The sequence below is a fragment of the Peromyscus leucopus genome, chromosome X (genome assembly GCF_004664715.2).
Source record: "Peromyscus leucopus breed LL Stock chromosome X, UCI_PerLeu_2.1, whole genome shotgun sequence".
NCBI classification, from domain to species: Eukaryota; Metazoa; Chordata; class Mammalia; order Rodentia; family Cricetidae; genus Peromyscus; species Peromyscus leucopus.
Window position 1 is genome coordinate 58,596,748 of NC_051083.1, and position 22,214 is coordinate 58,618,961.

General features: G+C 49.7%; 1 protein-coding gene and 1 pseudogene across 7 annotated transcripts in view; both read left to right on the forward strand.

Annotated features, from left to right (window-relative positions):
• The window catches only part of Stard8 (StAR related lipid transfer domain containing 8), a 78,966-nt gene extending 58,831 nt beyond the window's left edge, over nucleotides 1–20,135 (forward strand). For 4 of the 7 annotated variants that reach the window (XM_028883893.2, XM_028883899.1, XM_028883898.2 and 1 more), the window contains 13 exons: nucleotides 4,306–4,377; nucleotides 8,688–8,769; nucleotides 9,740–9,803; nucleotides 11,176–12,575; nucleotides 13,171–13,344; nucleotides 14,126–14,285; nucleotides 14,763–14,961; nucleotides 15,342–15,552; nucleotides 15,815–15,929; nucleotides 16,885–17,109; nucleotides 18,015–18,232; nucleotides 18,339–18,515; nucleotides 18,684–20,135. In XM_028883893.2, coding sequence (XP_028739726.1) covers nucleotides 4,306–4,377; nucleotides 8,688–8,769; nucleotides 9,740–9,803; nucleotides 11,176–12,575; nucleotides 13,171–13,344; nucleotides 14,126–14,285; nucleotides 14,763–14,961; nucleotides 15,342–15,552; nucleotides 15,815–15,929; nucleotides 16,885–17,109; nucleotides 18,015–18,232; nucleotides 18,339–18,515; nucleotides 18,684–18,801 — 3,215 coding nt within the window. In that variant the 3' untranslated portion in view covers nucleotides 18,802–20,135. The remainder of the gene's footprint in view (nucleotides 1–4,305; nucleotides 4,378–8,687; nucleotides 8,770–9,739; nucleotides 9,804–11,175; nucleotides 12,576–13,170; nucleotides 13,345–14,125; nucleotides 14,286–14,762; nucleotides 14,962–15,341; nucleotides 15,553–15,814; nucleotides 15,930–16,884; nucleotides 17,110–18,014; nucleotides 18,233–18,338; nucleotides 18,516–18,683) is intronic. The other 3 variants (XM_028883895.2, XM_028883896.2, XM_037199450.1) reach the window with 1 other exon arrangement.
• LOC114703168 lies at nucleotides 19,526–21,936 on the forward strand (annotated as a pseudogene).
• The last annotated feature ends 278 nt before the right edge of the window (nucleotides 21,937–22,214 follow it).

Genomic DNA, 22,214 nt, shown 5'->3' on the forward strand with positions numbered 1-22,214 from the left:
GTCTTTAATCCCATTGTATGAATGTGGCAACCATAGTTTAGAGAAGGAAGCAAGGTGCCCAAGATGATTTAAGCAGTAAGCAGGGAAACTGGCTTGATTAGAATTCCCCCCTTATTTTAGTTGTTACCATTAGGCATTATCCTAGTAGACAGATATTGGTGCTATTTTTCCTGAGTGTGTGAAAATTTCCTGTGTTCATAGGATGTCAGCAACAGGACCCTTGCTTTGCACCTTGGTCCCTCCTCTGCATAAAAATGCTGTGTGCTAAGATCTATGGTATGTGACTTGGATACACATAGATGCATGTATTGTCATTGGCTTCTAAGTCTTAGTACCCTCCTTTTCCTGACACTCTCTACAGGACACTTGTGGGTAGAGTAGAGCTGTGAGGCCCGATTCCTGTCTGGAGCTTCCTATTACTCTGTGCCCTGACTCTTAAGCGTGTATTAGTTAGGAATCTCCCCAGGGAGAGAGTCTGAGCTTTAATATAGATGGAATCCAGTCTGTGCCAGCTGAATGCTGACTGACCTGTCCAGGCTTTGGCCGGTGCACCAGCTGCAGAATACATCAGTTGAAACTGCTGGCAGTCCTGCTCTGGAATCTGCACATCTGGACACAGAGGTTAGGGCCAGGGGCTACAGACATTCTTGCCTCGCTCGCCTCAGCCTGCCCAGTGTCACTCTTCCTGTTGGGCACATAAGCCAGTTCTCAGTCTGGGCTGGGCTGGTTCCAGCCTCAGGTGAGTTGACTTTAATGTAGGTGGGGGTGGGGGTCACTTCTGGCCTAGCCTGACAGGCTGGGACATGTTAGATGGATGAAGCAAAGTACTTTAGTTCACCCCTTAATCACCAAGACATATGTCGCTGACTGTTCCATCTGAGACGGAGCCTCAGGGCCTCCAGGCCTTCCTGAGATGGTGTATTGTCAGAAGTCAGTGTCCCTGACATCCTGCTCGGTAATAACCCATGACATTCTCTGGATTCCTGCTATGGAGGGCTGCTGAGGAATTCAGTCCTGAGACCTACCCCAAACTCCTTTCTCTGAAGTCTCTGCTGCTTAACCTTACTGCCCTGGGCCATTTGGCTCCAATTCGGAGATTGATGGGACTCATTCATCAGACACAGAAGCTCATGTTGCCCAGGCCACTTTCTCCAGTTCTCTTTTTTATTTAGAACTTCCAAAACCAGATCTCGGAGGGAACACAGGTAGTGCTTGGCATAGTGTGCCAATGTTTTTTCTTCCCCCTAGTGCTTCACTTAATGGTCCTTTTAGTGGAGGCAATAGAGAGATTAGTAACTTGCCCATTGTCAGAGATGGTGACTGGCAATATCAGGATTTGAACTTAGGCCTGTGGTTTCACTAAACAAAAAGGAGCAGAAAATAATTTTTTTTTGTTTTTTTCTTTTTTCTTTCCTTTTTTTTTATTTTTGTTTTTTTGAGACAGGGTTTCTCTACGTAGTTTTGCACCTTTCCTGGGACTCACTTGGTAGCCCAGGCTGGCCTCGAACTCACAGAGATCCGCCTGCCTCTGCCTCCCGAGTGCTGGGATTAAAGGCGTGCGCCACTGCCACCCGGCTAATTTTTTTTAGAACTTAGAATTGGTTTCTTGCTTGCCTGGACTCTGGGGGCTGGTAATGTAATGTCATGGGAAAGAACAGCAAACATGAAATTAAATGATCAGGGTTGTAGCTTCAGTTATGATATTTAATTCTGGGTAACACTGGATACTTACTGTTTTTACTTTGGGTGTGCTTGCACACTATAGCTTGAAATAATATTAATACAGGGCTGGCGAGAAGCACACACACACATAGATAGATAGATAGATAGATAGATAGATAGATAGATAGATAGATAGATAAATGTGTTCCTGTCATGCAGAGGATTAGTGACCATACCAGACTTATTATGCTTTTGAAGTCACGGTCTCTTGCTCACACTTGTCTGGAAAGTCTGCCCTGCTCCATTCTTCAGACTTTTCTTTTCGCCCTAGTGACAGGAAAGCAAAGCTGGTTGCCATGCCGGCTGCTCAGATCCTAGAAGGGCCTTCTGTTGGGACTATGGTGGAAACAGGACAAGGAAACGGTTGTGGTAGCCAAACCCCAGGCTTCAGATGCTCCCTTACTTGTGTGTAGTCCCTTTTCCCCTTCCTTTGGCCCTGTACCATTGGCCCGCGGAGGTGAACCTTTCACCGGGCCTGCATCGCCCCCTGTCAGACAAGCTGAGGTACTGCTAGCAGGGCTCTGACCCCGACATGCCTCTTAGGAAGTTACACTACAAGGACACACACAGAGTTGTGGGTGCTCACATGGACCAAGAAATCTGCATGCATAATATAGGCGCACTATACTGTACTGATCCTCGTGGCTTGAAACCATGAGAAGATTTGGTTGCAGCTCTATATAAAGACAGATGCTAGTGTGGATGCTGAGTTGATGCATGTACTTGGAGAAATTCACAGACACTCACCCGTGTCCTACCCATTTGCCCCAAAGCCTGCCAGTACACCAAAGCTTGCCAGACATTCTCTTTTCCTCCCAGTTCTCATCAGTGTGTGATCCTCAGAGGGGTTATTACTATTTTGGTACCCCGCCTCCCCTGTTCTTCTCTTCCTTGTCTACTTGCATTTCTGAATGAGTGCTTTACAAGTCCTTTTTCTCATCAATCCTGGCTGCCAGGGTCTCCTCCCAGATGTCCTTGTGAGTGAGCACTAAGAAGATAGAGCTTTTCCTGTCTTAGGAAAAAACCAGCACTCTCCTTAGAGTTCCTGGTCAGCAAGGCCACCATACACTCTAAAGAAATGGAGGGAGGGGCTGGAGAGATGGCTCAGTGGTTAAGAGCACCAACTGCTCTACCAGAGGACCCGGGTTCAATTCCCAGCACCCACATGGCAGCTAACAACTGTCTGTAACTCTAAGATCTGACACCCTCACACAGACATACATGCATACACCAATGCACATAAAATAAAGATAAATTGTTTTTTTTTTTTTAAAGAAATAAATGGAGGGAATATTGCTAGCAAGACTCCACAATCAGAGCAGCTCTTCTGAGACCAGCAGCTTTCCCCTGCCAAGCCCACAATGCCACAGTCCATGGTTGCAGGATACCCCGGCCCCGGGCAATACCTTGACAGCACCTACTTGGGGAACCAGTAGCTACTGCTGCATAGTCCTAGAAGTCTGCTGCTAGTGTTTAGCCTCTCTGGTGACCAGGAGGGCCTCTTCTGTGACTCCTGTCTGGCTTTCCTTTGTAGCCAGCTCTGTGTCAGGTATTACCAGAGCAGAAGAGAAAGGCCAGTCCAGCTATTACCGGCCAAGACCCCCACTGTGACGGCCTAATGTTGGGCACTGGAGTGTTCCACAAATAGGCTGAGCCCATAAGGAGAGGCAGGACTGTTCTGGGAAGCCCCCTGGGGAAGGAGGACTGGACATTAATGAGTAGGTGGGGAGGGAAAGAACCAGGGAAGCCGCTGTCACAAGGGCTGGAAGCCCAGAGAAGAGCCAGACTGCCTCGGACTCCAGTTTCGGCACGGCCACTTTGTCAGCTGTGAGACTGTAGGCAAGTCTCCTCTCCCATCCTGTCCACCTTCCTCAGTGTCTAAAGCCAAGGCTGGTCTTGAACTCACAATCCTCCTACCTCTACCTTCTAAATTCTGGATTGTAGGCATGTCTTATGACTTGAGTCAATTCCTTTCAAAGTTTGTTTCTATGACTGGTAGAATGAAGACAGTAGAGCCTTCTTTACAAGTGCGTGTGTCTTACACTAGATTGGCCTTTCAGCGGGCTGGAGGATGATGGGCAGGATAGTGACAAAGGAAGGAGGAAGTATTGTTGGACAGTTCCTATCTCCTAGCGGAACTAGGATGCTCTACCTCGGGCCTGGAAGACTGACAGTTCTAGAAGCTGATGGGGGTGGTGTGTTTTGGTCTAGGTCGTGGGGTGGGAGAGTGGGAGGGATTGGGGACAGGCAGGGAATGAGGCTCAGGAAAGCTGTGGTTGACACAGGGAATGGAGCTAAGAGAGCAGAGGGTGCCTCATGGGCCAGTCCGCATTGTGCCTTCCTTGCTGTTCCTGAACCATCCCAACGAGGTATGCTTGCAGGATTCACCCAGTACCCTGCTGTTCTTTTTTTTTTTTTTTTTTTTCCAGACAGGGTTTCTCTGTGTAACAGCTCTGGCTGTCCTGGAACTTACTTTGTAGACCAGGCTGACCTCGAATTCACAGAGATCTGCCTGCTGCCTGCCTCTGCCTCTCAAGTGCTGGGATTAACCCTGCCTGTTTCTTTTCCTCTGTTCTGTTTTAGAAGCGGAGGCCAAAAAAGCATGTGAATGGCTTCGGGCAACAGGATTCCCTCAGTATGCTCAGCTTTTTGAAGGTAAAGCCACTTAGTTGCTCTCCCCATCCTATTCCAAAACTTGCTTTCTCCTGCAGCTTTTCATCTGCGAAATGTGTAAAATACATCCTCACTGAAGCCACACACACACACACACACACACACACACACACACACAAAACAAAACAAAAAGGCCAAAAAACAAAACAAAAAAAAAAAAACAACAACAAAAAACGACTGTGTATCCTGATCCTCCTCAGCTTTGTGCAGGAACTTTACTCCAGAAGCTCAGAACTCTTCTGAGATTGCTCTCATCAGCTTCCAACTCTGGTGCCAGCCGTGTTCTGAAGGCCCCCATCTTGCACCCTGTGTGCCTCCTGATGACAATGTGAAGGGGAAATTGTGCATCCTTGTGGCTCAGTGTGGACCCCATGTTGCCCATACAATCACCTCATTCCTGCTTTCCTTCATTTCCCCTCATGTTTCTGGGTTTTGTTCTTAGAGTCCTCGATGCCTGTTTCCTCTTCCCCTGTTGTCCACACAGCCCTGCGGCACCCTAACTTCACCCCTGTCGAACTCACTCGTGACCGCCATAGCCACTTCCCAGTCCTCATCTTACTCTTCTCTCTCTGGAGTATTCAGTACTGGTAGCCACTCCCTTTGGTCATCTGAAATCCCTCCATCGGCCTCTTCATCTCTGGCTGCTGCCCTCTGTCTATTCGCTGACTCTGCTTCCTCTAACTGGCATCTAAATATTAGGGTAGCCCAGGGCTCAGTCCAGATCTTTTGCTTTCTCCACATTTCTTTGCTATGAGATGCTCATTCATCTTTCCTATGACAGCTCCTGAGTGGGTCTGTCCAGATCTCATTTCAGAGCTTCTAGTAATCTAATCAGCCATAGACAAATGTCTAAGTCTTATCAAATAAAAAACACAGAGCCAAATATAGGGGTGAAAGCCTTAGAGATCAGGGAAATAGGAATAGCCACCAGCTAACCTTACCTCACCACGCCGCAGCTTCCAAAGTGAGCTACTTCCTGTCTACCCGCGCCTTCATTACCTTGCTGTTCGGCTATCTTAGCCCAGCTACCTCACTTCCTTGTCACTGCCTGTCTGTACAGACCTCCAAGTCTCTATGGTTGGTACTGAGATTAAAGGCATGTGTCACCATGCTTGGCTCTGTTCCCTGGTATGGCCTTGAACACACAGACCTGCCTACCAGGTGATCAGATTAAGGGCATGTGCTACCACTGCCTGACTTTTGTGTTTACTTAAAATGGCTTGCTATTTCTTCTGATCTCCAGGCAAACTTTATTAACATACAAATAAAATATCACCACATTTCCCTGTTTTTTGTCTAATAAAAATTTTAAAAAGTTATAACTAATATAAGAAAAACTATATACAATAACTATATACAGTATATACAGCAATAAATACATCAACACTGTCTAGTCCATTTGCATTTGACAAATTCAGAGAAAATATCTACCTTTTTATCTATAGTATATCTATATCCTCTCTTTTTTCAGAGTAGAATCAATAATCTACCTCTTACCTACATCCTCTTTTTCTTTTTCTCTTTTTTTAAAGTAGAACCCTGAATCTAATCTCTTTTGTTTAGCTTTTTTTTTACCATTAACAATTAGCTAACCAAACATCATAAACAATGACAATAGCATAATAAACTTATCTTGGGTCAGAGAACAGAACAGACACTAGATAGACACAGAGGCCAGAAAATGGTGACACACACACCTTTAATCCTAGCATTCCGGGCCAGAGATCCATCTGGATCTCTGTGAGTTCAAAGCCACACTGGAAATAGCCAGGCATGGTGACACACACCTTTAATCCCAGGAAGTGATGGCAGGAAGCAGAAAGGTATATAAGGCATGAGGACCAGGAACTAGAGTCTTTTTAAGCTTTTAGGCTTTCAGCAGCAGTTCAGCTGAGATCCATTCAGATGAGGATTCAGAGGCTTTCAGTCTGAGGAAACAGGATCAGCTGAGGAATTGGCAAGTAGAGGTTGGCTGTGGCTTGTTCTGTTTCTCTGATCATTCAGCGTTCACTCCAATACCTGGCTCTGGGTTCGTTTATTAATAAGACCTTTTAGAAAGTTGTGTTATAATCAGCGACCAGCTCAATGTCTTTACTCTGAGATCCAGCAGCTGCCTCTGAGATTTGCCAAGCCTAAAACAACTCCTAAAGGCACAGCCATGCACTCTGTTGCTCTGGTTCCATATAGCCAGTAGTTATCCTGAATTCCCTTCTTCCCCCTGCCTCAACATCCTGCGAGTCTTTTCTTCTTCCAGAATGAACACTTAATACCTCCACTGCCAGCCTGCTGTGATCTACCACTGCTCATCTGGACTAATGCACCAGGATCCTTCTTGACCTCCATGCTTCTATTTCACTGCCCCAGACCTGTCCACCGCAGCATGTGAGCCCGTGACTCGTGTGCACCCTGGCTGACCACTCTTGTCCTTGATTCAGTACATCCTTGGTTCCTTTCTACTCCCTGCTCCTACCCAGGTCTCTCTCTCATCAGAACCTTGGGATTTGTGTCACTGCTGACTCAGACTCCTTCTAGTTTCCCTGCTTATCCAGCTTGTTCTCAGCCCTCAGGCCTTCTCTCTCAGAAATGTCCCCAGAAAGGCCTGGGCTCACTCCATCTCATCAAACAGCCGCACCTGCACCAGCGTCTGTTTGTCCCATCACCGTTGATCGGGTTTTTTCATGGCATTTGTGTTATCTAGTGTTGTGTCTCATTTACTGCCTGGTACCTGTGTGAGTGCAAACTCCCTGAAGGTGGGGACCCTAATTTTGTGTTGTTCACTACCACCTTGCACAGTGTCTGGCATGAATTGCTATCAGTATCAATTGAATGAGTACACTGTGTGAATGGGTTTATCTTCTCCCCTTTCTCCATATCTTCCTGTTTCCTCTCCTTCCCCTGAGTCCTGACTCCCACTGCTTTGGATAGTCACTGTATGGCTACATGCTCTTCTTTCTGCCCTCGCCCCCTCCCTACACCCTATAATTTGTGTGAGCCTGTAGGAGGTCGTCTGTCAGAAAGCCGAGAATTCAAATGAAAGAGAAGAACTTAAGTTGGCTCTTGGCAGCCATGGAAAGTCTCAGGCCTGTTGTCTGGACCTGGACCTTCTTTGCTTTGTCCTTTATTTCAGCTCAGACCTCCTAGACATTCTCTAGCTTTTCACTCAGTTACCAACTCTGACTTCCCTAGGTTCCCTCAGGCTCATTAGCTTTCTTTCCCTGTAACACAGTACCTGAGTGTGGTAGTTTGAATGTAATTGTCTCCCCTAAGCTCATGGGGAGTGGCACTATTAGGAGGTGTGGTTTTCTTGGAGTAGGCGTGGCCTTGTTGGAGGAAGTGTGTCACTGTGGAGGTGGGCTTGAGATCTCATATATGCTCAAGCCATGCCCAGGATCTCAGTTCACTTCCTGTTGCCTGCAAGATGTAGAACTCTCAGTTCCTTCTCTGGTACCATGTCTGCCTGCACACCTCCATGTCCCACCATGATGTTAATGGACTAAACCTCTGAAACTATAAGCCGCCCAATTAAATGTTTTCCTTTACAGGAGTTGCCATGGTCATAGTGTCTCTTCACAGCAATAGAAATCCTAATTAAGACATTGAGATAAACAACTTAAAAGGAGGGATGATTTATTTGGCCTTGTGGTTTCCATCCATGGTTGCTTGGTCCTGTTGCTTTGCACCTGTACCCAGGTAGAACGTCATGGTGGAAATGCAGAGTGGAGGAAAGCTTGCTCCCTCATGGTGGGCTAAGAAGGAAGGGTTAGGAGGGATAGTGTGGGTTATGAGTGAAGTTCTGATAACCATTCAATGAAGAACTCAACTCCTTTTACCGAGCCCTACCTCCTAAAGGCTACACCACATTCTGAGTACCTACAGCTGGAGACTTAAGCCTTCAACCCATGCCTTAGACTCTGAAGCATGATTCTCAAGTTCTAAGTGGTTCTCAACTTTTATAACGCTGCGACTCTTTAATACAGTTCCTCACGTTGTGGTGACCCCAACCATAAAATTATTCCGTTGCTACTTCATAACTGTAAGTTTGCTACTGTTATGAGTCATGAAATGTAAATATCTGATATGTGACCCCTGTGGGTCTAAGGTCTAAGGATTAGAGAACTTCAGGGTCGAATGCTGCCACCTCTATTTTATTCCTAGCCTTGCCTTCTGCTGTGGCCCTTGCCTCCTTGCTTCCTTTCTTTCTTGCCCCCAGCCCCCACAGTTCAAGGGACGCCGGGGCCATTTCTGATCCCCTGCAGCAGCCAGACTCATCTTTGCTTCTCTCCACCACACAGAAGGTGTGTTCCCCCTGGATATTGGCTCTGTGAAGAAGGACTACAGTTTTCTGGACCAGGACTCTCTGGGGGCCCTGTGCAGGTAGGGGGCTGAGGGCCAGGCCTAGGAAGGCTTAGGCCCAGTTTTGTGCTTCTTTTTGGAAATGACAACCCCCTTGCACCTTCTATTAGAGGGGAACATGGTTTATTAATGAGGTTTATTTTCTGCAATCACACTGCTCATTGTGGTTACTGTGTCTATAACCCCTTCCTCTACCTCCCATCACTGTAGCTAGAAGACCCAGATCTGGTCTTGATTCAAATTCCTCAAAGCATGTCTTGGACTCAGTCTCTTTCCACTTAAATCAGCTCTGATGTTTCCTAAGGCTAAACCATGATTTCTCTATGAATCTATTAACGTCACTTTGCTGGTTAGCCTCTGTATTCTGCTCCTCCTCCCCTACAAAGCCACCCTCTCTACAGCCACCAAGATCAGTTTTTTAAAACCCCAGATAAGTACTTTCCTCTGTTTAAAATCTGCCACTGCCTGTATGCAGCCACCCCAAACCTTTTCCACACGCCACATTTGCCATCCTGCTTTTCCCTCCCTTAGCTTCAATCACACCCTCTCCCACTAGGTTCTTTGTTGACCGACCGTGCCCTTCCATACCTTGTCAAAGGCTCCTGTAGAAGTCTGGAATAGCTGTCCCTGCTTCTCTTACCCTCAGAATATCCCCCCCCCCTTGCTTTCAAGGAAGCCTTCTTGAACTGTACCTCACCTCTTCCTGAAAGTTCCTGGTCTCATCCTCAGTGTGTCTGCTGTGCCTTCTGCATGCTCTTTTCTTGAACCTGTCCTCTTTGTAGTGGGCTAGTTCTATGTCTATCAGCACCTGGAGGACAGAGGCTCTGCTCTTCCCAGCATCATCAGTCAGACATCATGGACACTAAGCTTGGAAGAGTTTTGCCCACTTGGCCTTGGGAAATGGTGGATGGCATCTTAAAAGTGTCGTAGTAGGCTATGTCAGGCGCTGGGGATTTGGGGACCTTGGGTGAACGCGTACTTTGTGTTGCAGGAGGCTGATGACCTTGAACAATTGTGCTTCGATGAAGCTTGAGGTTCATTTTCAATGCAAACAGGTGACTGTCAGCAAGGGGCAAGGTCTGTGGTCTCTTGGTACCTGGGAAAATCCTGGAACATGCACTTGTGAACGAGCTCCCTTATCCAAGGAGTCCAGGGTCTCTAGCATGGGGGTGGAGATGCAGGGTCCTTCTGTACCGCAGGCCCTATGAGATCACTTAGGGTTTTGATGAGCCTCACCTATAGGAGCCCATGAGAGCGAGCACCGTGGCTCAAGCCTGGCCCTACCCCCTGCTCCAACCTCCACTGCTTCTTGTGTTTCTCAGCACTTGATCTAGTGATGGCTTTCTTTAGAGAAATCCACTGAGAGAAAACCACTTGGTTTGTCATGGCTAAAATTCCTCGAATAGGAGAAGGACAGGGCAATGTGGCAGAAAGATCATGGCCTCTGTGGTCTTAGAAGTCAGGAGCTAGGCTGGAGAGATGGCTCAGTGGTTAAGAGCATTGACTGCTCTTCCCAGTTCAATTCCCAGCACCCACATGGCAGCTCACAAGTGTCTGTAACTCCAAGATCTGACATTCTCATATAGACATGCATGCAGGCAAAACACCAATGCACATAAAATAAGAATAAATAAATTTTAAAAAGGAGAGAAAAAAAAGAAGTCAGGATCACCACAGTCTTACCTCATAACACCTTACTTCCTTGGTCCCTATCCCTATTTTCCCCATCACTACAATGAGTCAGGAGACTGGATTGATAGCTGTCTAAGGTCTTTACAACTTGCTCATTCCTCACAGAAGCCACAAGGCCCCTTTGTCTGTATCTGGCCTTGAAGGTAAGTCTCATGGCCTCATTGTTTCCTGGGAAGAAGTTTTATTAGTTTCCCCTGGAGTTTTCCCCACCAGAGGCCTGCAATCAGCTCGGGTAGCCAAACAGACAGAGCACAGGCCGAGGCACACTTCTGCCCCTGACTCCTAAGTACCCTTTGGCAAGCTTCAAGCCCTGTCCGGGTCTCAGTGTCCTCACCTTGCCAAGGAGAAAATGAATTAGAAAATCCAAAATCCCCTGCAGTTCTTAGATAGCATAATTTTCATATCAGACAAACATTTAAGTATCTCTGTCATTGACGTAACCATGATAGCAAATGATGCTGGGCAAATAGCTTCTGATTTGTGTCACTTTTCCTACCTATGGAATGGGGCTACTGGGTTAATTAGATGACCGTCACCATACATCTAGGCTCTGTCTGTGATCCCTAGTTTCCTACAGCACTCCCAGAGCCAGCTCTCCAGTCCTAGGCCATGGCCTCTACCAGGAAGCAAAGTTCTTCACCCTGCCCCACCCTAAAGCATTTGGAAGCAGAGTAAGGCACAAGCTGGTACTTGTCTGTTGGGCTTCTGTGACCCCTCCCTGTGATGCTTCCCCAGGATGAAGACTCAGAAGAGGAAGAGCAGTGCACCATCAGCAGCCCCTGGGCCTTTGAGCAGGCAAGCAAGTGTGGTTCTCCCACGGGCTCTTCTGCCCTGCTGGCCCCACCAAGCCCTAGCCTCCTGGGGACGTCGAGCTGTGAAAGTGTCCTCACCGAGCTCAGTGCTGTCTCCCTGCCAGCCATCTCCGTGAGCCTTTCACCAGAGTCAGCAGACCTGTCCTTGACAGAGCGTGTCCCCAGCCCGAGTAACCGCTCCTTCCTTAGTCCCACCCAGGGCCAGGAGGGCTCTCAAGACAAAGTAAAGAAGCATTATTCCCGAAGCTTCCTCAAGCACCTCGAGTCTCTGAGGAGGAAGGAGAAGGGTGACAGTCGGCAAACAGAGCCCGAGCAACGCCCGGCCACCCCAGAAAAGGCCACCAAAGCTTCATCTTTCCGCAGCTGCCGTGGCTTTCTCTCAGCTGGATTTTACAGGGCCAAGAACAGGGCCACCACTTCAGCCAGGGGCAGAGATAGTGAGACTCAGAAGGCCTGGGAGGCTTGGCCTAGAGCCACATTCCGGCATCCTCAGCCTGGTCGTCGGCGTGACTGCCTGGTGCATGTGCCCAGGGACCATAAACCCGGCACATTCCCTCGTTCGCTGTCCATTGAAAGTCTTTGTCCCGATGATGGACATCACCTGGCAGATTGGCAGCCAGGTAGGTGCTGGGGCTATGAAGGGCGCCGGGGCTCCTGTGGTTCCACGGGCAGCCACGCCAGCACTTACGACAACTTGCCTGAGCTGTACCCAGCTGAGCCGATACAGGCCGAGGCTGGGGCTGAAGATGAGGAGGGTGAAGGCAGCTATGCCCATCTAGATGACATCCTGGAGCACGTGTGGGGGCTGCAGCGACGGGTAGAGCTCTGGTCTCAGACCATGTACCCAGAGCTGAGGCCTGGAGATAAGGAAGAGGAAGAGGAGGAGGAGGAGGAGGAAGCCACTTCATCAGTTGAAATAGCCACGGCTGAAGTGGAAGGCCAGGAGGAAGAACCAGCCCAGGCAGAGTCTCAAGTCCATAAAGAGTTCCCAACCCAAGCCAAGGAGGAAGTCCCACCGATAATCCTGGCTCAGGCCCCAACTGTGGCGGAACCATTGGTAGAGGCTGAGGCGAAGGCTCCAGCCCAGGCCCCGGAGCACGAGCAAGGAGCAAGCTCCGCTGCAGAGCCTACGTCGGCCTCCAGCCTGTCTGTGGAGGAGGGCCACTCCATTTCTGACACTGCCGTCTCCTCCAGTGAACTGGACAGTAGCGCGAACTCCGTGAATGAGGCTGAAGGCCCAGAAGCCCCTGCAGGACTCCAGGCCTCGGTGCCCCGTGAACGACGTGATTCAGGGGTTGGGGCCTCACTGACCAGACCTTGCAGGTGGGAGTTTGGGGTAGGGATGGGGGTGGGGCCCCCTTCTCAGTGTCTGCCTTCTCTCTGGCCTGCTTTCCAAGTCATCAGGCCCAGGGGAAAAGTTCTCGGGGGGGGGGGGGGTCAGGAGATCACTTCCAGGCAGCCAGTCCCAAGAGAAAAGGAGACAAAGCTTAAGAATGCAGGGTTCTGAATGTGCAGTGTGGGATCTAACTGTGGTGTGGCCTTGAGGAAATGCTGCCTTTTCTGGCCTTGGTTTCCTTGTCTTAGCACAGGGCTGGTAGGGATGGCCTCTTCTCTTCGGTTTTGAGGAAGAGTGTTTCTTGCCACAGTAGCCTTAGAACAGGTGGAGATAGGCACTGCCTTTTGGGACTAAATGGGTCTGAGCTCGGTGCCACCCTCCATGGGAGCTTCTTGAACCCTGAGCGACCTAAAAGCTGAAAGCAAGCTTTTGTCATCCCAAGGCCCCGTCGTAGCACTCAATGTGTTCCCACCTCCCTATACTTCCTTTTTGGGGGGAGAGAAAAAGGGACCAGAAGGACACGGCCTTTTCTAAGGGTTAACAAACCTGTGTCTCTGGTGCTCTCTGGCCCTCTCACCTCAGGAAACTCCGTTGGCACAGCTTCCAGAACTCCCACCGACCTAGCCTCAACTCAGAGTCACTGGAGATCAACCGGCAGTTTGCTGGCCAGATCAACCTGCTTCACAAGGGCTCCCTGCTGCGGCTCACTGGCTTCATGGAGAAGTACACTGTGCCCCACAAACAGGCCTGGGTATGGTGAGTGTCTCTTGGGCCATGCGAGACAGAAGCTATGGACTTTCCCAGGCTCTCTGTCCTGGGAGCACAGCCCAGAGGCAGGCCAGACAGGCAGGCTGAGCCCACAGGCCAGGAGAGTGGTACTGTTCCAGGAGCCTAGAGGGGTCGTGTGAGGATAGATGTGGTCTGGGAATCCCCAGGTCCTCCAGCTGTCCTTTCTCCATCCCAGGCTCCATGCCGCCATCAGTGAGATTGTCCTAAGGTACACTTTGCTTGTTGTGTACTGAGTAAATGAACAGCCTCGTGGCTTCCCATTGTCGAGTCCTTTCTGTCGTGGTCCTCTCATGCCCCAGGCTAGCCCCATCCTTCTGGCTCTTTAGTTAGCCATTCTCAAGCAGTGTCACCTGATGGCCCGTGGGACTAGTTGCCCTTGTCCCCCGTGCCTTTTTGCCTTTGTTCATGCTGTCCTCTCCACCTGGAGCGCCTTTGCCTCCCTCCTCCTGTGCTACAACGCCACTCTGTCTTGCAGAAGTTGTCCGACAGTAACTCAGGGCCCTCTGACCTAGGACGTGTACTCTTCCTTCCCAGTGGCTCTTCCTCTAAGGTCAAGACCTGCTGCTGGCCACATGAATTATCGAAGAGGGTCCCCTCTGTCCCTGTGGCTCCTGCAGGCGGAGGCTCAAGCAGGTGCTAATGAATGTGGTTTCTGAGGACATGCGTTCTCTACTCCTCTCACTGATAGACGATAGATAGCCTTCAAAGCCAGTTCTCGCTTCCTGATGGCTTGTTAATGCCCAAACAGGTCAATGCCCAAGTTTATGAGAAGGAATAAGACCCCAGACTACCGGGGGCATCATGTATTTGGAGTGCCCCCCCTCATTCATGTGCAGCGTACGGGCCAGCCTCTGCCCCAGAGCATTCAGCAAGCCATGCGCTACCTCCGGAGCCAGTGCCTAGACCAGGTGAGTGCCCCTCGGGGAGTCAGTCTGCAGACAAGCGGTGCTGGGAGGTGAGGAGGGCCCAAGGCTGACTGCTCTGCCCTTTATCTTGGGTTGGGCTACTCACCAGAAACCTTTCCTCTCCTTGCAAGGCTCAGCAGGGATGATACTAAAGCTCCCTTCCTTTCTTTATGACTGGAGCCTTCTGCCCACTTTGGGGGCAGCTTCTTTCTGTCCCAGACTTTGTAGTCCCCCTTGTCTCAGAGCCTGTCTTAGCCTAAGGCCACCTGTTCACCCTCATCCCCATGACAGCTGTCTTTCTCTTTGGCACCAGACTGTAAACAACTTTCTCTCTGGACTTGCTGAGCCCATCAGGAAGCCTGCCAGGCCTCCCAGTCTCCAAGATGGCCTATGGTCCTGACACCCCAGTCCTGGGCTGCCCTCACAGTCTCCTCCCTTTCCCTCTGCATATCACGTTATTCCTTCCTCTCAATGGGTCAGGTGGGCATCTTCCGCAAGTCTGGGGTCAAGTCCAGGATCCAGAGCCTGCGCCAAATGAATGAGACCTCCCCTGACAACGTCTGCTACGAGGGCCAGTCAGCCTATGATGTGGCTGACCTACTGAAGCAGTATTTCCGGGATCTGCCTGAGCCCATTTTCACCAGCAAGCTCACCACGACTTTCCTGCAAATCTACCAGCGTAAGTCCCCTGTACCCCTCCTTATTAACCTGCCCCATACTCAGCCCGCCTGATCCTGAGGGCTTGTGGGAAACAAACCTGGCAGCCGGCCACATGAGCTCATGGGAACATTTACTCTCTGGATTTGAAAAGACTCTTGGAGAGGGGCCACACTACTTCTCCCTCAAACCCATTTTTGGTAGGGTAGACTGAGGCCCTGAGCAAAGGACTTTCCCAAAGGCTGCCCTGAGTAGTAGAGCCGTGCTTGATCTAGCCACCAGAGCCCACCTGACCCTGTTCTTTGGAGACTGCCAGGCCCTGTGCATTCTGGAAAACAAGCAGCTTGCCGCTGGTGCTTCTGGAGACATAAAGAAGGCCCTTCTGCCCTTCCTGTCCCGCAGTCCTCCCCAAAGATCAGTGGTTGGCAGCGGCACAGGCTGCCACTTTGCTGCTCCCCGATGAGAACCGAGAAGTGCTCCAGACCCTGCTCTACTTCCTAAGTGACATTGCCTCCGCTGAGGAAAACCAGATGACAGCTGGCAACCTGGCCGTGTGCCTGGCACCCTCCATCTTCCACCTCAATGTCTCCAAGAAGGACAGCCCTTCTCCCAGGTGAGCCGGGTAGCGCATGCCGAGGCCAGTCCAGGAGAATTTGCCTCCATGGGACCTTCAGCCCTGGGAAACCACTAGTGCTCTCCCTACCCTCGTCCCAAGGGCTTTTAAGCCACCGTGGAGCATGCCTTTCCTAAAAGACGTCAGGTGACTTTACGGTCAAGACTGGCAAGCTGGCTTCCCGAGAACTAAGAGGCAGCTGTCACTCCTCATCTTGTCTCGTGCCTTGGTGCCATCTTGCTCTGTCCCCATCTCCCTCCAGGATCAAAAGCAAACGTAGCCTGGTTGGTCGGCCAGGCCCGAGGGACCTGAGTGAGAACATGGCTGCCACCCAAGGCCTATCACACATGATCAGTGACTGCAAGAAACTTTTCCAGGTGAGTCTGGCAAAGCCATGGTACTTGATTATGAGAATGATCAGGCCTGACCTTTGGGCCCTGTTTCAGGCTTCTTTAGAGCAGTGGTTCTCAACATATGAGTTGCAACCCCTCTGGCAAACCTCTGTCTCTATAAATATGTACATTATGATTCATAACAGCAGCAAACTTACAGTTATGAAGTAGCAACGAAATAATCTTATGATTGGGGGTCACCACAACATGAGGAACCGTGTTAAAGGGTCACAGCATTAGGAAAGGTAAGAACTGCTGCCATAGAGGAACAGAATTGATTGAATGAGGGTGTGTGTGTGTGTGTGTGTGTGTGTGTGTGTGTGTGTGTGTGTGTGTGTTATTAGAATGTCTTTACGGGCTGTGGTCTGACTAGTCCAACAATGGGTGTCTCCCAACAGAAAGGCCGAGAATCTGGTAGTTGTTCAGTCCATGAGGCTGGTCTTTGGTCTATGTTGGAATTCTAAAATAGGTTCTAATACCAGTGAAGGAATGCCTCAGCAGCAAGAGAGATCAACTTGCCAGCAAGAGTGAGGGCAAGCAGGATAAAAGCAAAAGGCTTTTTTCTAGCATGTCTTTTCATGTGGGCTGCCACCAGTAGGTGTGGCCCAGATTTAGGGTGGGTGTTCTGGCCTCAAATGACCCTGATTTAGGGTGGGTCTTCCCACCTCAAAGAATCTAGTAAAGAAAATCCTCCACAAATGTGCCCAGCTGCTTGGTTTTGAGTTGATTCCAGTTTTAGTCAAGCTGACAACCAAGATCAGCCATCACAGGCCCCAAGTCAGGCAAGAAGCCCAGCTTGACACGTACCCCTCAGCTTCTCATCTACCTCACTGCAGTGCAGTAGTCATGCTCTCTACTTTACTCTTAACGTTGATATTTGTGGGGTACCCTGCTTTCCATAGCACCCATTCAGTGTGTGTACACGTGTATGCCCTCCCAGGTGCCCCAGGATATGGTGGTGCAACTGTGTGGTTCGTACAGTGCAGCTGAACTCAGCCCTCCTGGACCAGCCCTGGCTGAGCTGAGGCAGGCACAGGCTGCTGGGGTGAGTCTGAGCCTCTACATGGAGGAGAGTGTGCAGGAGCTGCTTCGGGATGCTGCAGAACGCTTCAAGGGCTGGACCAGCGTGCCAGGGCCCCAGCACACAGAGCTGGCTTGTAGGAAGGTGAGCTTCCCACTCTTCATTTCATTGCAGGCTGGGAGAGAGCACTGGGTCTGCCCCATAGAGTTGCTCTGTCAACCTTACTGGGCCTGGGCCTGGTACTTGGGAGATGGCAGCCAACTGAACACGTGTCTGAAGGAGTCAGGAATCACATGAGGCCAGTGCATCTCTCTGGGGCCACCTTCAGGAGTTCTCTTCCTCAGCTCTACTTCAGACTCACTGCCACCATGATAGTTCACTGAAATGGCTGGGGTTCCTTTGGCCCTGGGCAGGCAAAACCCTTGCAGTACCCCTGCTCTGTGTTTCTGTTTGTGCTGTCCTGCTACCTGGACTGACCTGTCCCCAATTCAGACTTCTCCCAGGCCCCGTTCAGTTGCCACATTATAGCTTCCTCTATCCGATACTTTCAGTCAGGGCCAGGGCTGGAGGTGGCTGTTAACAGTGCGCCTGTGTTAGTGGCCTTGCTGTTTCTGAGATGTCGATCTTAAGTGGTACTGCGAACCAGACATTTTCTGTGTATAGAATGGCCATGACTAAACCTTCCCCATGGGGTTAAGGTAGGGAACTGGCAAGGAGCCTGACAACATGCAAAATGCTTTGATGGTGAAGTCATTACAGATAATCACCCCCTTCTTTTCCCGCATCCAGAAATATCACATGTCCTGGGCCCAGGAAGCATCTGAATGTGTGGGACCCATCGTTACTTTTTGCTCTAGAGCAGGCATGTAAGAAGGACAGAGAAGCAGGGGTGTCTGCCGGGTTGTCTGAGTCTGGGTCTGGTCAGCAGAGGAGCCCAGTAGCTGTAGGGAGGGAGCTCTGCACTCTGGAGCCTGAGAGACCAGGCCTGGCATGAGTTCGGAGTGTTCTCACCTTGATAGTGTTCCTGTCTCCACCCCTTCGGCTCGTAGGCGCCAGATGGGCACCCCCTGCGGATGTGGAAGGCGTCCACAGAAGTGGCTGCCCCTCCGGCTGTGGTGCTGCATCGTGTCCTACGGGAGCGGGCCCTGTGGGATGAGGACCTTCTGAGGGCCCAGGTTCTGGAAGCCTTGATGCCAGGGGTGGAGCTGTACCACTATGTCACTGACAGCATGGCACCCCATCCTTGCCGTGACTTTGTGGTGCTCAGGTGAGGGGCTCCTGTGACCACCCGGCTGTGCTTTAAGGGACCAGAAGTTTGGGGCAGGAGCCAGCAGCAAGGATCTAAGTGCGGGTTCTTGTTCTCTGGGTTCCAGGATGTGGCGCTCAGACCTGCCTCGTGGTGGGTGCCTCCTTGTCTCCCAGTCCCTGGATCCTGAGCAACCCGTGCCGGAGTCTGGAGTGCGGGCCCTCATGCTCACTTCCCAGTACCTCATGGAGCCCTGTGGCCTGGGCCGCTCTCGCCTCACTCATATCTGCCGTGCTGACCTCAGGTACCAGGCTTGGGTTGCCTGCCTTACCCCCTTGGCCCTGAACCTATCCCTGGCCTCTACCCTATGTCAGTGATCCCCAATGTGGAATAGAGTTCCTTTCTTCCTTCTCCCTGACAAAGGCCCCAGGGGAAACCAATTTCTCATGTCTGCCTACCTCTTCCTCCCCAGGGGCCGTTCTCCTGACTGGTACAACAAAGTGTTTGGACACTTGTGTGCCATGGAAGTGGCAAAGATCCGGGACTCTTTCCCCACGCTCCAGGCAGCTGGCCCTGAAACAAAGCTGTGAGCCTTAGGCTGATGTTGCCCAAGCCTCTGCTACCAAAGAAATGAGTGGGAATAAGAACTGAGACACCCCTAGGGGCAGAGCCAGGCCTAGGTGGCCCAGCTGCCCATCCGCTTACATCCTAACGCTTCTCTGCACATACCCAAGAGGAGAGGGTGTAAGTGTGCTATCTCCACCCACATTCATCCCCCAATACAACGTTCTGTTCTCACAAGAGAAGAGCATCTTCTTGGTGGCAAGAAGACTGCTGCTGCCCACCTGACCAAGAAGACCCTACTGGATCTTGATCTCCAGCAGCTGCCTACCGACAAGGGGAGGAAGGTGGAGAGCATTGCACAACCTGGGCTCTCTGTCACACCAAGAAGCCAGGCCATCTTGCTTAGTGCTAGGGTTCTTTTGAGTTTGGGGAGGAGATTCTGATCCTGCCTTTGGGGCCAACATTGACCCTGAATACAGGTCTAGAGCAACAGATTGGGTACAGCACAGGAAAGTACCAACGATCACAATCCATTTTATTTCTGTAAACATGATGCTGACTTTTATGAGGCAGATTGAGAATGGTCCTATGGGCCTTTAGTAGGTAACATGACGAATTGGGAGAGCTTGGGATATAAGGGTGGAGAACCTTTCTTTCTCAGTCCTCAAGACACCAGTGAACTATCCTCCCCTGCTTTGGTCCACAAGTTCTCTGTTACTCCCTAGAGTTGTGGGCAGCCTTTGACCACTCATGGCCATAGCTACAGGTAAATTAGGTCATTGCCATGACACAGGCCAGGCCAAAGCTGACAGTGGCAGCAAGATGTGCAGATGCATCCTCCTGCCTTTTGCCCATGGTGGGTGGTCTAGAAGAGATACGGAAGAAGGTATTTCCTAAAGTAGATACCCTGAACAAAATGAAGGGAAAGGCTTCCCTTTGCCATCCAGGTCCTGATTCCAGCCCAATCTATCCCATCCAGTGTCTGTTTGTTCAGATCAGACTCTAGCAGCCATTCAGAGGCCAAGTGGTGCTTTCTTTGTCTTTGCCTAAGCAAACTGGATTGTGGTGGGTTGCAGCTATCATTGTAATGTTAATCTTGTTTTCTCTGTACCTATAAATACTGTACAGCCAGAATATATATGTGTATATGTATATATATACATATGTATATAACAATACATATACACACATATCTGCATGCACACACAACTACTCCCTCTTGAGTACTTTATAATCTCTGGATGGGAGCAGTGTCTGGAGGACCTGGGCTAAGACACTTCTGTTCTAATGAGAGAGGAGAGGTGAAGGGCAGGCCATAGCAGTTCCCTCTGGAGAACAATAAAGCGTGACTGGAGATGCACACTGGCTCTCTAGATGTCTTTTTGCTGAGACAATGGGCTGGGGCCTGGGGTTGCAACTCATACCCATAGGTCACAGGTTGTGAGCATTTTTTTTGCCTTCTACTGAGTCCCAACATACGCTGTGAGGACTTGGGGTAACACTATGGGAAAAGGGGAAGAGCTCTTGTCTTGGGAAGGTGATTGGGAAGGCAGGCAGAATTTGGAGAAGCCCAGACCCAGACAAAAACTTCAAATTCCGTCTTGTGCCTAGGCTAGGGTCCTGGATTTGAGCAGCATTCTGCACCATGACTTCACGAGTTCATAACAGCCCTAAGGAGGGGTGTTCCTGGCTCAGGTTTCTTTCTTTCTACTCCTATACAGCCCAGGTAAAGTAAAAGTAGTAGGGATGCAGTCCCCAGAGGTTGGGGAGTCCTGTGCCACATACACAACACCCTAAAGGAGGGCTGGGTGCTTTGAGGTAGCAAAGCATCGGGATGTCTAAGCCAGGTTCTATTTGACCTCCCCAAAGGGAGACCTTTAATTGGCCATTTTGCTGTTGCCATAAAAATTTTAAGCTCAGGGTCACAGGCCTGATTCCTCAGAGTTGCTGTCATTTGGGGCACCCTGTGGGGGCTCTTTTCCCTCCTACTGCTGCTACTATCAGGGGATGTCCCCAAATCAGAGATGCCCAGGGTGCTGCTGAGGGTCCAGGAGACAGTGGGATTGGTCTAAGAGATTGTTTCAAGATTAAGGGACATGCAGTTGTTTCAGGGGTGAAGCCTCAGGACTGGATCTCTGTGGCCTGCGTGCTGGTAGACAGAGAAGAGTGTGTTGGTTCCTTTAAGATGGGTGGGAGTTTTGTAGTTCATGATATTCCATCTGGCTCTTATGTAGTGGAAGTTATTTCTCCAGCTTACAGAGTTGATCCTCCTGAGTCAATATCACTTCAAAAGGAAAAATGAGAGCAAGGTATGTGAATTCCATTCAAAACAACAGAAGTGGTCAGACCACCTCATCCTCTCCAAATGAAATCTTCAGGTCCACCTTCTTCATTTGATTTTATTTTCATTTTTTGTTTTGAGACAAGGTTTCTCTGTTTAACAACCCTGGATGTCCTGGAACTCACTCTGTAGACCAGGCTGGCCTTGAACTCTCAGAGATCTGCTGCCTCAGCCTCATGAGTGCTGGGATTAAAGGTGTGCCTCAACACACCCAGCCCACCTTCTTACTTTATCAGGACTGGATCATAGGGCTGGACAGACTCTCTGATGAACCCAATAGTTATGGTGATTGTTTTTCCATTATTGATATCTGTGCTTCTGCCAGAAGTGGCCAACACAAGTGATCCTGACGTGAGCCAGGAGATAGAACAGTGAATGTATATGTTCAATGCCCACGTGAATTGCCTGATTCTGAGCTCAAGACAAGACTCTTCCAAAAACTGGCAAATCTAGCAGTAGCAGCAGTAAAACAGGCAAAAGTGGGGCAGCAAAAGGAGAAAGTCAGGGTCACAGCTACCATCGCAGAAGCAAGACAACACTGTACAGCATCCAAGTTTTGATGAAAGTGGTGTGAAAAGAGTATGGTAAACTGAGTCATCCCTGAAGTCGATCTTATACAACTATTGTCTATGTTAACTTCTTAACACGTTTTATATTTGGTACATGAAAAAACCCAGTTTGTATCCTTTGTCTCTATAAGGTCAATACTGATGTCACTGAAAATGACATTTATAAATTGTATGAAGTACTACTATACATTGTGTACATTAAAAGAAATGTCAATCTAGAAAACAAATAAAAGAGACCTTCTAAGTTCCAAGGCCAGGTCTAAAGAAAGTAGTCCCACAACTTAGATTTCTGAGCAATGTAGGCATGGGAATTTTGCAAGCATCATAATGTGCTTAGGGAATACAATGGGAGCCATGACATCATTCAAGGAGAGAATCTGATGAGATGGTCAATCAGTATGTAGCCTATTCCTGAGATAGACGCTTGTTAAATGGCACACCAGTGTGCAGGCTTTGGAATCCTGTAGCATACATTCACCCAGGAGTACTATTAGCTGGAATACAAAAGTCCTGCTGCCGTAGGAGCTCG